This window comes from Macaca thibetana, chromosome 7 (genome assembly GCF_024542745.1).
Source record: "Macaca thibetana thibetana isolate TM-01 chromosome 7, ASM2454274v1, whole genome shotgun sequence".
NCBI classification, from domain to species: Eukaryota; Metazoa; Chordata; class Mammalia; order Primates; family Cercopithecidae; genus Macaca; species Macaca thibetana.
The window spans coordinates 147,662,164-147,677,110 of NC_065584.1; the positions used below are offsets into that span (position 1 = coordinate 147,662,164).

The 14,947-nt window shown below is 39.3% G+C and overlaps 1 protein-coding gene across 1 annotated transcript in view; it reads left to right on the forward strand.

The window, feature by feature from the left end:
* Nucleotides 1–14,947, forward strand: part of APH1B (aph-1 homolog B, gamma-secretase subunit) — a 28,979-nt gene that overhangs the window by 4,483 nt on the left and 9,549 nt on the right. The window contains exons 3-4 of the mRNA XM_050796029.1: nt 4,979–5,049; nt 5,844–5,966. Of these exons, the coding sequence (XP_050651986.1) occupies nt 4,979–5,049; nt 5,844–5,966 (194 nt within the window). The remainder of the gene's footprint in view (nt 1–4,978; nt 5,050–5,843; nt 5,967–14,947) is intronic.

The following is a 14,947-nucleotide window of genomic DNA, read 5'->3' on the forward strand; positions in this document are numbered from 1 at the left end:
AGACCATCCTGGCTAACACGGTGAAACCCCGTCTCTACTAAAAAATACAAAAAACTAGCCGGGCGAGGTGGCGGGCGCCTGTAGTCCCAGCTACTCAGGAGGCTGAGACAGGAGAATGGCCCGAACCCGGGAGGCGGAGCTTGCAGTGAGCTGAGATCCGGCCACTACACTCCAGCCTGGGCGACAGAGCGAGACTCCGTCTCAAAAAAATAATAATAATAAAAATAAAATTTTCTTTTCACAGTGAGGAGCAAGGGTCCACTTTTTAACGAGGGCAGGAAAGGAGTAGGGCCACATGAGGAAGAAATTACAGCTGTCAGTCCTTAGGCTCGAATGCCAGGAAGTTCAGAGAAGCCTCTTTAGCATCCTAGGGAAACCATGTTTGCTTTTCTGAAAGGACCTTTGGAAATTTGCAAATGGTAGGACAGACTTGTACTGACAGGTACGTTTGTTTGCATTTGCAAAATGCATCTTTTACAAGCCTTTAGAATATTCAAAATTTTCCCAGCAAATTTGAGCAATGTAGGATGTTATGTAGTTGTATTAAAACAATTTAAGAATTATGATGCTTTATTTATGACTGACATTTATATGGATACATTTACATTGCCCTTTTATGCTATATTACATTCAAATATAGGGACTTTGGTTTAATCAATACTTTATCTCCATTGCCAAAGTAGGTCTTGAACTTTTAAATTTAAAGTGCTACCTCAGACTTTTGCTATCAGAATTTGGTGCCAAGATTAAAATGCAGAGAGTTTATACCAGTTTTTAGAAATATATGGAATTGTATCAAAATATTCATTGCAATCTAATAATAATTTTATTTCATGAGTTAGGCCTTAGTCACTTAATCTTACTAATCTTATTCTTACATGAATGAATAGAAACTTTCAGCCTGGAAAAGCCTGGCATAATGAGAAATTGGCATGTGTGGCAGCCCTTTCTACAGTAATTTCTTTTTAAATCCAAGTTATGTTGCTTAAAACATAATCATATTTTGCCAAAAACATACAGTTTAGGCAACTCAATGTTGCTTGAAGCTCCTGTATGTTGTCTAAAACAGACATTAGGATTTTTTCTGTTTGGATGGAAACTTTTGTAATTTAATTCAATTTTGTCTTAAAATGTTGATACCATAAATATTTTGTAATTTTAGAAAATCTTCCATGTATAGAAAAAACATTAGGATAACCATTGCTACAACTTTTAAGCAGCATGTCTATTTTCAAAACTTCCAAAAATGGCGTATTTAACTTGTATTCATACTCCTTTCTTTCTCTCATACACACATTCAAAAAAAGGATAGAATAGAAAAGAAAGATGGTATGATTTAGCAATAGTTTTTCAAAGTTTATATTTTTGAAATTTGAATTGTTTCTTTTTTGTTCTTGGGAACACAATAATAAATGCAAACGAAGAATTTTCCACTTCAGTAAAATGGAAGTGAACCCAGAAACTGATGATGTTTTGTGCTTTCTCACTTCCTGATGTTGACATTGAGAACTCTTAGTGCTGTTACTTTTCCTCCCACGTACTTCCACAATATAGAATTAGGAAGTTTATTAAACTTTTGAATTTATTTATTTAATATATTTGTGATAGTAGTACTTTGCTATATCAAATAGCTGAAATCTTTGATTGATTCACTGATTGACACAGTCTCACTCTGTCACCCAGGCTAGAGTGCAGTGGCGCAATAATGGCTCACTGCAACTTCCGCCTCCGGGGCTCAATCTGTCCTCCCGCCCTCAGCCTCCTGAGTAGCTAGGACTATAAGTGCATGCCACCACACCCAGCTAATTGTATTTTTTTGGTAGAGACATAGTCTCCCTCTGTCACCCAGGCTGGTCTCGAACTCCTGAGCTCAAGCAACCCGCCCACCTCGGCCTCCCAAAATGCAGGTATTGCAGGTGTGAGGCACCATGCCCAGACAATTTATCTCTTAAATCGGGTTATTTGTCTTTTTATTATTGAGTTGTAAGAGTTCTGTAGATATAAGTCCTTTTTCAAATATGATTTGCAAGTATTTTCTCCCATCTGTGTTGTCTTTTCACTTTCTTGATAGTGTCCTTTATAGCATCAAAGTTTTTAATTTTGATGAGGTTCATCTGTTTACTTTTCCTTTTGTTGCTTGTGGTTTAGGTGTTTGTATTTGAGAAATCATTACTCAACCCATGGTCATGAAGACTTAACACCTATGTATTCTTCTAACAGTTTTATAGTTTTAGCTCTTACAGCTGGACTTTTCACTCATTTTAGTTTTTATATATGGTGTAAGTTAAGGGTCCACCCTCATTCTTTTGTATGTGATTATCTGGTTGTTCCATCACCATTTATTAAAAAGACCATCTTTCTTTCCTTGTTGAATCATCTTGCACTCTTGTTGAAAATCAATTGACTGTAAATATAAAGGTTTATTTCTGGACTGTCAATTTTATTCTGTTAATCTGTGTGTCTGCCCTTACACCAGTATCAGATGGTCTTGAATACTTTACTTTTGTAGTAAGTTTTGAAATAGAGAAGTGTAAGTCTTTTAACTTTGTTGTTGTTTTTTTTTACAAAAAGCATTAGCAGTTGTTTGTGATCATTATGAAGGATTATATACTGTACATAATTGTATGTGCTATGTGTTTTTTTTTTTTAGACAGGGCCTCTCTCTCTGTTGCCCAGGCTAGAGTGCAGTGGTGCAGTCTCAGCTCACTGCAGCCTCCACCTCCTTGGTTCAAGCCATCCTCCCACCTCAGCCTCCCAGGTAGCTAGGACTATAGGCACACGCCACCACACCCGGCTCATTTTTGTATTGTTTATAGAGATGGGGATTCACCATGTTGCCCAGGCTGGTCTCAAACTCCTGGGCTCAAGTGACTTGTTTGCTTTCATCTCCCGAAATGCTAGGATTATAGGCGTGGACCACTGCACCTGGCCAGTATGTGCTATGCTTTTTTATGACTGGCAGTGCAGTAGGTCTGTTTACACCAATATCACCACAAACACAGGAGTGATGCGTTATGCTACGACATTATGACGTCCCTAGGCAATAGGGATTGTTTAGCTCCGTTATAATGACGACTACCATCGTATGTGCAGAGTTCATTGTTGACTGAAATGTTGCTATGCAACACATAACTGTATTTTATTTTATTAACTTTTAGGTTGAAGGGTGCACGTGCAGGTTTGTTACCTGGGTAAATGGTGATCCTCTCCCGCCTCCCACTCTAGTCTCAACTAGGCCCCAGTGTCTGTGGTTCCCTTCTTTGTGTCCACATGGACACAAGTCTTTTATTTATTATTGAGGAATTTATAGAAAACAGAAATCCTCCCAAATTTTTTGATTCTACTCTATTGATATATTTGTTGACAGAGATTTTTACTATGTGTCCCATAAGCTTTAATTCGCTTTTAACAATATCACTATGAGGGGTAAGTTTATTTTATTTAGGAAAATTGGACATTTTAGTTGGTTACTGCTTCAGAGAAAGAAGATGGTCACTTAAATTTCTGGCTCATGTCCTCACTTCCAAACACTTCCGGATGGAGAGCACCAAAATGGCAGATGGTTTCTTTTGAGTCTAGAAAAGTACCCTCTTCCCCAGGCCTATTCCTATTTTGGTTGAATTCTACATTGCCTTAATGTAATCAATGATATTTATATTTTTGTAATGAATAAGATGACTATAATGAATATCCATACCCTGAATTTAAAATAATATAATGCCCAGAAAATAAGTATGTTCTGGTTAATTTAATTGTCTATTCTTAGAGTTAACCTGTCTTGTTTCAACATTTGCTAAAAAGTCATTTTCAAAATGTTTTGGTTCTTTTGTTGCCTTAAATATACTTTATAGTAAATATAATTTAAATATTCTTTGAGTCAGGATCTTACATTATTGCAGTTTTCTCACCAACAAGAATTGGTAATAGGGATGCTGGTAGAATTGACCAGCCACACCTAGCATGCCTAACATATCTGCGTGGCACTCATGGTAAGTTTATAAATTGGCCACAACAGAAGCATGCATAAGAGCACTCTGAAGATCATTTCTTTATTTTATTTTATTTTTTATAGAGACAGGGTCTCGCTGTGTAGCCCAGGCTGGTCTCGAACTCCTGGATGCAAGTGATCCTCCTACCTTGGCCTCCCAAAGTGCTGAGCCACCATGCTCGGCTGAAGATTATTTTCTCTTGAGCAGTATTCTGTTCTTTCATTCAAGGGTTCATTTATCTCCTATTCTGAGGGTAGCATTGTATTCTGCAAGATACAAAGAAAGTATAAGATCACTTTCTCCCTTGAAGCCTTATTTACATATTTGTGATATAAAACAAATATGTAAAATGTTTTAGAATCAGAAGATCATACGATTAAATACTCATGTGAGAGTTCAGACCATCGGTATTATAGGATTTAAGAATAAGGAGAGATTAGTGATTACCAACCATTGGTAGAGGCAGCTTCTTTAACAAATTGCTGCCTGAAGTGGACTCTGAAGGATGAGTGTAGTTTAGGTTCTACAGAGTGGAAGGTACAAGGGAGGGTGGCGGAGCAAGTATAGTCCTGGTGGAAGATAGAACAAAGTGCCAAGAAAGCAGGAATAATGATAGAGTACTTTGGGAAGGGAAAAAAAAATCAGAGTGGTAGATCCCACAGGATATTGAATTAAATATTTGCTGAGTTCAGAAAGCAGTTGAAAGTGTTGTGGTTTTTATCTTTTTAAATTCAATTCCTGATGGCTTGTTTACTTATATTTTTCTTATTCTTTTATGCGAATGTCAAAAGGTAAAAATTAGTTGTTTATTTTGGTTGATTTTAGTTCATTGAAAATTTGCTGGGTTTTGTTTAAATAAATTATAGATTTAGAGTATAACCTGATGCAAAGCCTCAGTGAGTATCTGGGTTTGAAGTATCTTATTGGACTTTTCTGATATATTGCCCCCTTTTTTTTTCTTCTTAATTACATATGTGGTTTTATTTTAGAAAAGCCAGTGAGGGTTTGAAGAGTATAAACCCAGGTGAGACAGCGCCCTCTATGCGACTGCTGGCCTATGGTAAGTTAGAAACACATGGTTTCATTAAGGAAAACAAATCAGACTTGGCATAAAAGTCATTTGTATCTTTTGTATCTTCGTACATTTCAAGTAGTTTTGTTATTACTGCCTTGGCCTATTGGTGTACAGAATTGCTTATTATCCCCGCCTTCCAGGTTCCTTTTGTAAATGAAAGTGATTACAAGTGACCCTTACCTGTATGTCCATTATATATTAACCAGGTTTGAAAGTTAGATTTTTAATGTGTATGTACCCTAACTAAGATTTTCTAAGTGATGAAACTGTTACTTTCTCCGAATCTTACTTTGGCTGTTCTAGGAGTAGTCTTTATATTAAAGCAGTTAATATCTCTGCATATTATACTTGGAGAATTATGTTTAAGATTGGATCCAGGTTCCCCAGTTGGGCTCAGGAATACATCGTTCCCCTTTACACTCAATTTCGGTTCTAAGCCATCAAACTTGACTCTGAAGGCTCTGTTATCATTAAGTAAAGCCAGAGTTTTGGTGTTGTATCCTCTGTCTCAACTATTTCTTCTGTGCCTTTCTAGACCCTTTTCTCCCCTTTTTCATGACTCTGCTGCATTCAGCCATTCATTGCCTTTCCTCTTCCCCCTTCCCTCTCCGATTTGTCATTTAGCCAAGCACATGCCTTTCCAGAGCCAGCTGTCTGCTGCTTCAGGCAGAACATAAGCACCCTTTCCCCTCCAACACACTTTATGTTAACTAGTCCTTGGAAATTTGACTTGAAATCTTGGCAGGAAAAGAGTTAACAGTGTTTTTCTTCCTGTTTAGTTTCTGGCTTGGGCTTTGGAATCATGAGTGGAGTATTTTCCTTTGTGAATACCCTATCTGACTCCTTGGGGCCAGGCACGGTCGGCATTCATGGAGATTCTCCTCAGTTCTTCCTTTATTCAGGTATGTCTCTCATAGCTGTCAACATTCAGGCTTCTAGTCTCAATGATCATTCTTATTGGAGTTCACTGGCTTAGGAATTCCAGTGAATAGGAATTTATGTTATGTCTTTTAAAGGCGAAATACCCTGAGGCACTGTGAAGTAAAAGACTTAATTTGGAAAATAAAAATTTTGGTTAGAGTGTTTTAGAATTTTAGAGTGGAATTTAGCTTGCGTTAAATTTATTTTTATTTTGCTGTACTAACAATGTTGCTGTATAGTTGAAATGTTAGAAGTGGATTTTTAAAGGCCATGTGCTCTTTTTGGTTTTTATGATTTTATGTTATCTTCAGTAGAAGCCCTAATCTGTAATTGTCATTGTGGTGCCTTTTGTGGGAATAGGCAGTATAATGTAATCTTGAAATTGAGAGGAAAAATGGGATAATAGATGATCATTTCATCCAAACGATGCAGCGAAAAGGACCGACTCATTTCAAATTGCTTTTTCATCCACGAGCTAAAAATTGTCATCATGATGCAGTGATCACAAATTTGAGAGTTGGCAGTGTACATAATTAATGTAGATTTCTTCTAAGTTCCACAAGAAGACTCTTAAAAATAGGGGGAAAACACCCACTGTATTTTTAGTCATTTCCACAACAGTTACGCCATTGAAATAACTGATTCACATCATGATTTGTACATTCTTTTAATAGCATCTATGCTAAAACTCCTCAGGGAGTTTACCCTGTAATACGGGAATAAGAGAAAAAAAAATGTGAGTAAGCATTCCAGTAACAGTTTAAGGTAATAATAGAAAAGATATAAAGAGGTATGACCGATTTTTAAAAAATTTCTCCAATAGTTTAGAGGCATGCTGAATGTCATAGTGATCCCCAAGCCCAATGGATGCTCATTCACCGTTCTCAGTAGACCTTTTGTTTCCATTTCAGTTCAGGCCTTGACATCTCCTCTCTGGCTTACCACCATCTGCCCTCAACTGGTTAGTCTTTCCTTAACACACTTTCCATGTGAATCCTGTATGCAACTACCAAACTAATCCTCCCTGTTACAAAAATGGTTTGCCTTTTCAGGACCTACAGGATAAAGTCAAGGCCCTTTAAATCTGGCTGCAAGTTAGAGGACAAGAAAGTGTGTTAATAGGTCGTACTTACTTAATGATGCTTCCAACATAGCAAATTATCTTTGTTTTGAACATTTCATCATTGGAATACTTCTGGCAAATGTGTTAAGGATTGATTATAGTGAGTGTTAGGTCTTTAAAACAAATGTAATATTAGTAAAGTCTGTTAGAACCAGATATACATTAATAAAACATAATTGTAAGGGATGTTAGTGCTACTGTTTTGTTTTCTCTTTTCTTTCTTTTTTTTTTTTTTTTTTGAGGCAGAGTCTCACTCTCTTGCCCAGGCTGGAGTGCAGTGGCCAGATCTCAGCTCACTGCAAGCTCCGCCTCCCGGGTTCACGCCATTCTCTTGCCTCAGCCTCCCGAGTAGCTGGGACTACAGGCGCCCGCCACCTCGCCCGGCTGGTTTTTTGTATTTTTTAGTAGAGACGGGGTTTCACCGTGTTAGCCAGGATGGTCTCGAACTCCTGACCTCGTGATCCGCCCGTCTCGGCCTCCCAAAGTGCTGGGATTACAGGCTTGAGCCACCGCGCCTGGCTGTTCTCTGTTTTCTTATGTAGTTAACACACGGCTCTCCCTGCTACAGTTTTCTTTTGATATACAAGTTTTGCCAGCTTTGTTCGCTAGGTGGTGCTAATTCCCTTTAGTGACCTAGGCTGTTTTCGTAAGACATTTGAAATGATTCTTTTGGTAGTAAAAGAAAGATTTGGTACCAGTTTGGGGACTGTATTTGTAATTTCTAGGAATTAAAGGAAAAATTCAATATTCAATAAGCTATCTTAATGTCTTTAGCCAAGTTAGGATGGCAGACTGGCTATGTTATAAATTTGTATCTATAGAATGAAAGAACAGTGTTTTTTTATCATGTGCGAGTTTCTTACTGTTACAACATCATTATTTGAAGCATAAACTTTGAATTATAAATTTAAGAAATTAATTTGTATTACATTTAAAAATAAGATCCCCAAATTTATATTTATTGTATTTATGTTGTTTGTAACTACTTGTAATTACCATTTATTTAGATACAAGTCATTTTTGCCAGGTAAATCTGTAACTTTATATGTTTAGTATACTCCATTACAAATGCCTAAATGATACTCAGAATAAATAAGGAATGTAGGGTCACTATTTACAGATTGAGCATTTTTAATCCCAAACTCCAAAATCCAAAAATGCTCCAGTGTCCAAAACTTCCTTCACCGACACGAAGCCACAAGTAGGAAATTTCATACCTGATCTTATGCGCTGGATCACGGTCAGAACAAGAAAAAACTGTTCCATGCAGAAAATTATTTAAAATATTGTGTAAAATTATCTTCAGCCTATGTATATCAGGTATATATAAATGTAAATGAATTTCATGTTTTGGCCAGGTGTGGTGGCTCATGCCTGTAATCCCAACATTTTGGGAAGCCAAGGCAGGAGAATCAATTGAGCTCAGGAGTTTGAGACCAGCCTGGGCAATATAGCCAGACCTTGTCTCTACTAAAAATTAAAAAACTTAGCTGGGTGTGGTGGCGCACACCCGTGGTCCCAGCTACTCAGGAGGCCGAGGTGGGAGAATCACTTGAGCCCGAGAGGTTGAGACTGCAGTGAGCTGTGATCATCCCACTGCAATCCAGCCTGAGTAACAGAGGGACACCCTGTTTCAAGAGGAAAAAAGAAAAAAGAATTTTATGTTTAAACTTGAGTCTTATCCCCTAAATATCTTGTTATATATCTATATACACACAAATATTTGAAAATTTGAAAAACACTTCTGGTCCCAAACATTTCAGATGAGGGATATTCAATCTGTAGTATGTATCTATCTGTACTAGTGTGTGTTAATAAGATCCATACTATATGAAACCTGTATGTACATAGGCTCTTATGTTACAAATAGGCATAGTTTATAAATAATGTTTATGTATAGGTTACTTCTTTTTTATTTGTGGTTATGTTGTAGGCTAGCATTACATTTTACTAGAATCATTACCATTTCTTGGTAATTTTGTATAGAGACAAAAGTATGGGAATTGGAATCCTAGGTTTGAATCTTATCCTGGCTCATTAATTTAGTACTTTGGGCAAGCCCGTTTGATTATTGAATCACTCATTCCATAAATCATTATTAAGTGTTTTTAGTCTAAAGGAGTTACACCAAGCTATGAAAATAGAGCCCAGTTACCATGCATAACGTCCATTCATAATGGGGAATAAAGACCAACAGCTCATTACAATAAAGCATGATCAATGCTACAGTGAAATGAGGAAGAGCCATGGGGCACAAAGGACAGGCTCTAACCCATGCTCCTAGGCCACAGTACCTTGCCTTTGCAGCATTTATCACAGGCGTGATTAAGTACTGGTATAGTTATTTGTTGAATGTCTTTTCTCTCCAGTCAGGTGCTAAGCCATGCAAGTGCAAGGACGACATCTGTATTGTTTACTGCTGTGTCCCCGGCATCTTGTGGAGTCCTTTGTTTCTAGATGGCACTCAATAAATAACTTACAGAAAAATGAAGGCCAGGCGCAGCTTATGGAGGAAGTGCCATAATGAGTAGAGATTTACTTAAAGGGTGAATAATAGCTAGGCAGGCAAAGAAAGGGTTGTCAGGAAAAGATGTTCCAGGCAGAGGGACGAGGCCTCTTTGCTCCAGGCTGGGAGGTAAGAGCAGTGTTGTTCACAGGGCAAAGGAAGTCTTGTCCTGCCATCTAATCTTCAATTTCCTGATCTTTCAGGAAGGGCAGAAATAATGCCTAGCTCAGAGTTGTTGAGAATTAAATGAAATTAATTTAGAGAATATGTATTTAAGTGCTTTATAAACTCTAAAGTGGCCTAAGGATATTATTAAGGTGGAGAATTTAGCACTTGAGATGAGAAAACAGAATTCAGAGAAAAGATAATGTTTCTAGTATTATATAGAATCTGGGTTTTTCATTCTGAATTACCTCACTTATGCTTTAGAAGAAAAAATGTCTTTAGTTAGTACCTAGTAGAAAAAGAACAGCTGACCATTTTATTTTTAAAAATTCCCCAGACCATTTCATTTCTATTATATTTTCTAGATAGTGCACTTAAAACCTAGGCAAGGTTTTAAACTTTTTAGCCACTAAACCTTTCACTAGGGAAAACCAATACGGGTCAGACTACGTGTGGAGTGTTGTATTGTTCCACGCATTGTGATTTAACCGGAATACTGAAGAAGTAAAATTCATATAGAAAGAATGTTGTCAGTGTGGTAGAAGATCTAGAAGCCACAGCCTGTGGGATATGATTGAAGAAAGAAAAATACTGAGCTTGAAGAAAATAAAAGAGGAACGTGGGAGATTGTTTTTGTCCCTGTTTGTCGTTTTCTGTGATAATACATCCACACACATGCCTGGTCTCATGGTGGCTGGAGTGTGTTCTTTTCCACCCCTTGACTTTGAGCTCAGTCATGTGACTGGAATTGGCCAATTAGTGGATATGATGTAAGTTAGAGGCTTAAAAAGTATTTGCATGATTGGACCTTCCTTCTTGGACTCTGGTGCCATGAGAAGAACATACCTTGGAAAGTTTATGTCCGCTTAGCCTGGACCCTTGAATGAATACACCCAGAGCCACACAGGGCCCAACCCAGGAGCTTGCAGCGGAGTTTTCCAGCTGAGCCCAGCCTTTATCAGCAATGCACAGTCAGCCTTTAGACCTGGGAGCATGAGAATAAATTTTTGTTATTGTAACCCAATACAATTTTTACTTTTTGTTCACTGTTCTATTCGTAATATTTTAAGAATAATCTCTACAGGGTGGCAGTTTGTTAAAGTTTAGACTCTTGACTGAAAGCTCTTTGTAAGCAAGGCTATCTCAATACGTACATTTCCAAATTCCAAAGTGGTAGAGAAAGTATAACATCTCTTAATGATACAGAAAAAATGATTAACAGTAGATTGTAACCTGCAATTCTTATCCTTTTATGATTTCATTAGAATCTTAATGTCTTATAAGTTGTCACAGCTAACTGCTACTGTTTATGATATAGTGATACTCGATATGCTGTATATATCATCGAATATGTATATTTCATTATCTGCTTTCTCTTCTCTCTCTCTCTCTCTTTTTTCTAAGAGACAAGGTCTTGCTCTGTCACTCAGGCTGGAATGCAGTGTTAATGACCTTGGCTCACTATAGCCTTGAACTCCTGGGCTCAAGTGTTCCTCCCACTCAGCCTCCCAAGTAGCTAGGACCACAGGCATGTGCTGCTATGCCCAGCTAATTTTTGTATTTTTTGTGGAGATGAGGGTCTCCTTATGTTGCTCAGGCAAGTCCCAAACTCCTGGCCTCAAGCAGTCCTCCTGCCTCAGCCTCCCAAAGTGCTGGGATTATAGGGTGTGAGCCACCACGCCTGGCTTGTTTGCTTTATATCAATAGTGTAAGTCTTTCCTTCAAGCTGCTCAAATAACTAAGAATAGAAAATTGTACTTTTTGGAATGCACTTTCGTTAAATAGATATGACCTATCATAGACTCTAGCAGCTTGTGATACATCATGAAATGTGCACACCACAGGCGTCGGTCTTCAGGCAGTGTGGAAGCAGGCAGCTCGGTGTATTGCTTCACAGCCTCTGGCTGAAAGAATGACATGGGCTGGGGCTGTAAGACTTGATGGCTCTCCTAGGTATATTTCAGGCCACCCGAAATCACTGATTTCTCTTTCCACGGATGAATGGCTAGGCTCTGCTGACTCCCTTTTGGTGCAGTTGAATGACTTGCCCTTCTCCATTCTCTGTAGACCTTGTTTCTTCTTCATGGGTAAAATGGCCCTTATTTTCATCAGCCACTGCTGCCTTTACTTTTATTTATTTATTTTGTTTTATTTTACTTTTTTTTTTTTACTGAGACCGAGTCTCACTCTGTCACCCAGGCTGGAGTGCAGTGGTGTGGTCTCGGCTCACTGCAACCTCTGTCACCCAGGTTCAAGTGATTCTCATGCCCCAGCCTCCCCAGTAGCTGGGATTACAGGTGCCTGCCACCACACCTGGCTAATTTTTTGTATTTTTAGTAGAGACGGGGTTTCACCATGTTGGCCAGGCTGTTCTTGAACTCCTGACCTCAGGTGATCCTCCTGCCTCAGCCTCCCAAAGTGCTGAGATTACAGGCGTGAGCCACCGCACCTGGCCTATTTTTTTTTCTTCTTCTTCTTTTTTTTTTTTTTGAGACGGAGTCTTGTTCTGTTGCCCAGGCTAGAGTGCAGTGGCGCAATCTTGGCTCACCACAACCTCCGTCTCCTGGGTTCAAGCAATTCTCCTGCCTCAGCCTTCTGAATAGCTGGGATTACAGGTGCATGCCACCTTGCGCAGCTAATTTTTATATTTTTAGTAGAGACGGGGTTTCGCCATGTTGGCCAGGCTGTTCTTGAACTCCTGACCTCAGGTGATCCTCCTGCCTCAGCCTCCCAAAGTGCTGAGATTACAGGTGTGAGCCACCGCACCTGGCCTATTTTTTTTTCTTCTTCTTCTTTTTTTTTTTTTTTTTTTTGAGACGGAGTCTTGTTCTGTTGCCCAGCCTAGAGTGCAGTGGCGCGATCTTGGCTCACCACAATCTCCGTCTCCTGGGTTCAAAAATTCTCCTGCCTCAGCCTTCTGAGTAGCTGGGATTACAGATGCATGCCACCTTGCACAGCTAATTTTTGTATTTTTAGTAGAGACGGGGTTTCGCCATGTTGGTCAGGCTTTTCTCGAACTCCTGACCTCATGATCCACTCGCCTCGGCCTTCCAAAGTGCGGCCTATTTATTTATGTTTTGAGACAGGGTCTTGCTCTGTCGCCCAGGCTGGAGTCAGGTGGTATGATCATGGCTCACTGCAGCCTTGACCTCTGAGACTCAAACAATCCTTCCACTTCAGCCTCCCAAGTAGCTGGGACCACAGGCACGTGCCACTAAACTTAGCTAATTTTTTTTTTCCTGTAGAGATGGGGTCTCACTATGTTGTCCAGGCTGGTCTTGAACTCCTGGGCTCAAGTGATCCTCCTGCCTCAACCTCCCGAAATGCTGTACCTAGCCACTGCTGCTTTTAATTTTTGGTGTTTTGGAGGTTTTGTTTCTTATTCTTCAATGAATTTCACAGACTTTTTTTTTTTTGTAGCCATGATGAGCAGGATACTGTATTACAGGTTACTGTCCTGTAAATAGATTGCATGAGACAAAAGTCACATTTTAAAAACATCATCCAGTATGATATCACTCTTCATTCAGCCTCACAGGAATATATATTTTATTCATTACATCTAATATTTATAATTTGAAAGGGAAAAAACCCCCACTATTTCCAACTTTATTGCTCAGTCTGGCCCTCCCCAGCAACCTCAGCTTGATCCCCTGCAGCTCCATGGCTATGCTGAGAAATTGGGCTGGGAATCCCAGCATTTATCAACTTACTCCATGCCCACTTCTTACCGAAGATGCTCTTTAGTACCGGGACCACTTGTACCAGTTCCCTTTTCTACCTTTCCACAGCTCTGCTAAAGAGAGTCATTCTGCATTGCCCCGCTTCTAGGGGAATCATTCATACTATAACATATTTCACTTACTGTGCAGTGTTCTAACACTATTTCCTGGAAACAAACTTATTTGCATAAATGTTTGGAAATCTCTTATTTCTTTGGAGGAATTAATCAACTTTGAGGTTTACTTTTAATGGGTAGATTTATTGGATTTTACTGCCTTTTATCGTTATTCTAAACCCTCACCAAAGACTTACACTTGAATCATTTTTCTTGAGATCAAAGTCCTTTGTTTCAGGTGGTAAGCTACCTTTTCACCTCTAGTGGGACTTTTTCCCTACATTCAAAGGAACAACAATTTTTTTTTTTTTGGGGATGGAGTCTTACTGTGTCACTCAGGCTGGAGTGCAGTGGCACGATCTTGGCTCACTGCCAGCTCCGCCTCCTGAGTTCACGCCATTCTCTCGCCTCAGCCTCCTGAGCAGCTGGGACTACAGGCGCCCACCACCACGCCCAGCTAATTTTTTGTATTTTTTCAGTAGAGACAGGGTTTCACCGTGCTAGCCAGGATGGTCTCTTATCTCCTGACTTCGTGATCCGCCCGCCTCGGCCTCCCAGAGTGCTGGGATTACAGGCATGAGCCATGGAACAACAATTTTAAATACTGCTGACTTCTTATCAGAAGTTCTGGAAGGCAGTGGAATAAGATCTTTAAAATGGTACACTCCTGCACCCTTCCTCATCTCAGTTGATGGAATTCCATCCTTCCAGGTGCTCAGTTATTTCTTAGAATATTTCCTGATTCTTCACCTTTCCTCTCATAACTCGCATCCAATCCGACTATAAACCTTACCTGCAATTTCCATTTAAATCTTCATCCAAGGTCTTATGGGCTTAGTTTTGCTTTATAAATGGCATAGATCAGGTTTGAGAGCTTGTTTGGAGCAAACATTTAAAGAAATGGTAAATCTGATTTTGCTGAAACTATTCTAGGCCAGAGACAAACATAGAAATTAATTAGTTTTGTGAAGTCAATGAAGCATTAATAGAAAGTAATAGAATCCCGAGAGCCTGTATGCATTGCCGGCTGCCTGAAGGCAGGTCCCCCATTAGGGGGTTATACTCCAGGCTGCCTTGGACCTCATGATCCCAATGGCAGCTCTAGCCTATGAGTTTAGGCCTGTTTGTTGTTGTTGTTGTTGATGTTGTTGTTGTTTTGCAGCATTTTTGTGACAGTAGCTGGCTGCTGCAGGGAGTTTCAAATGTTTTTTAATGTGCTACGTATAGGAAAAAAGAGTTGACTTGTGTTTCTTCAAAGAGCCTTCTCAGGATCAGTGAGCAGGGGTTAGAGCAGGGTTTCTCAACCTCACCACTATTGACATCTGGGGTC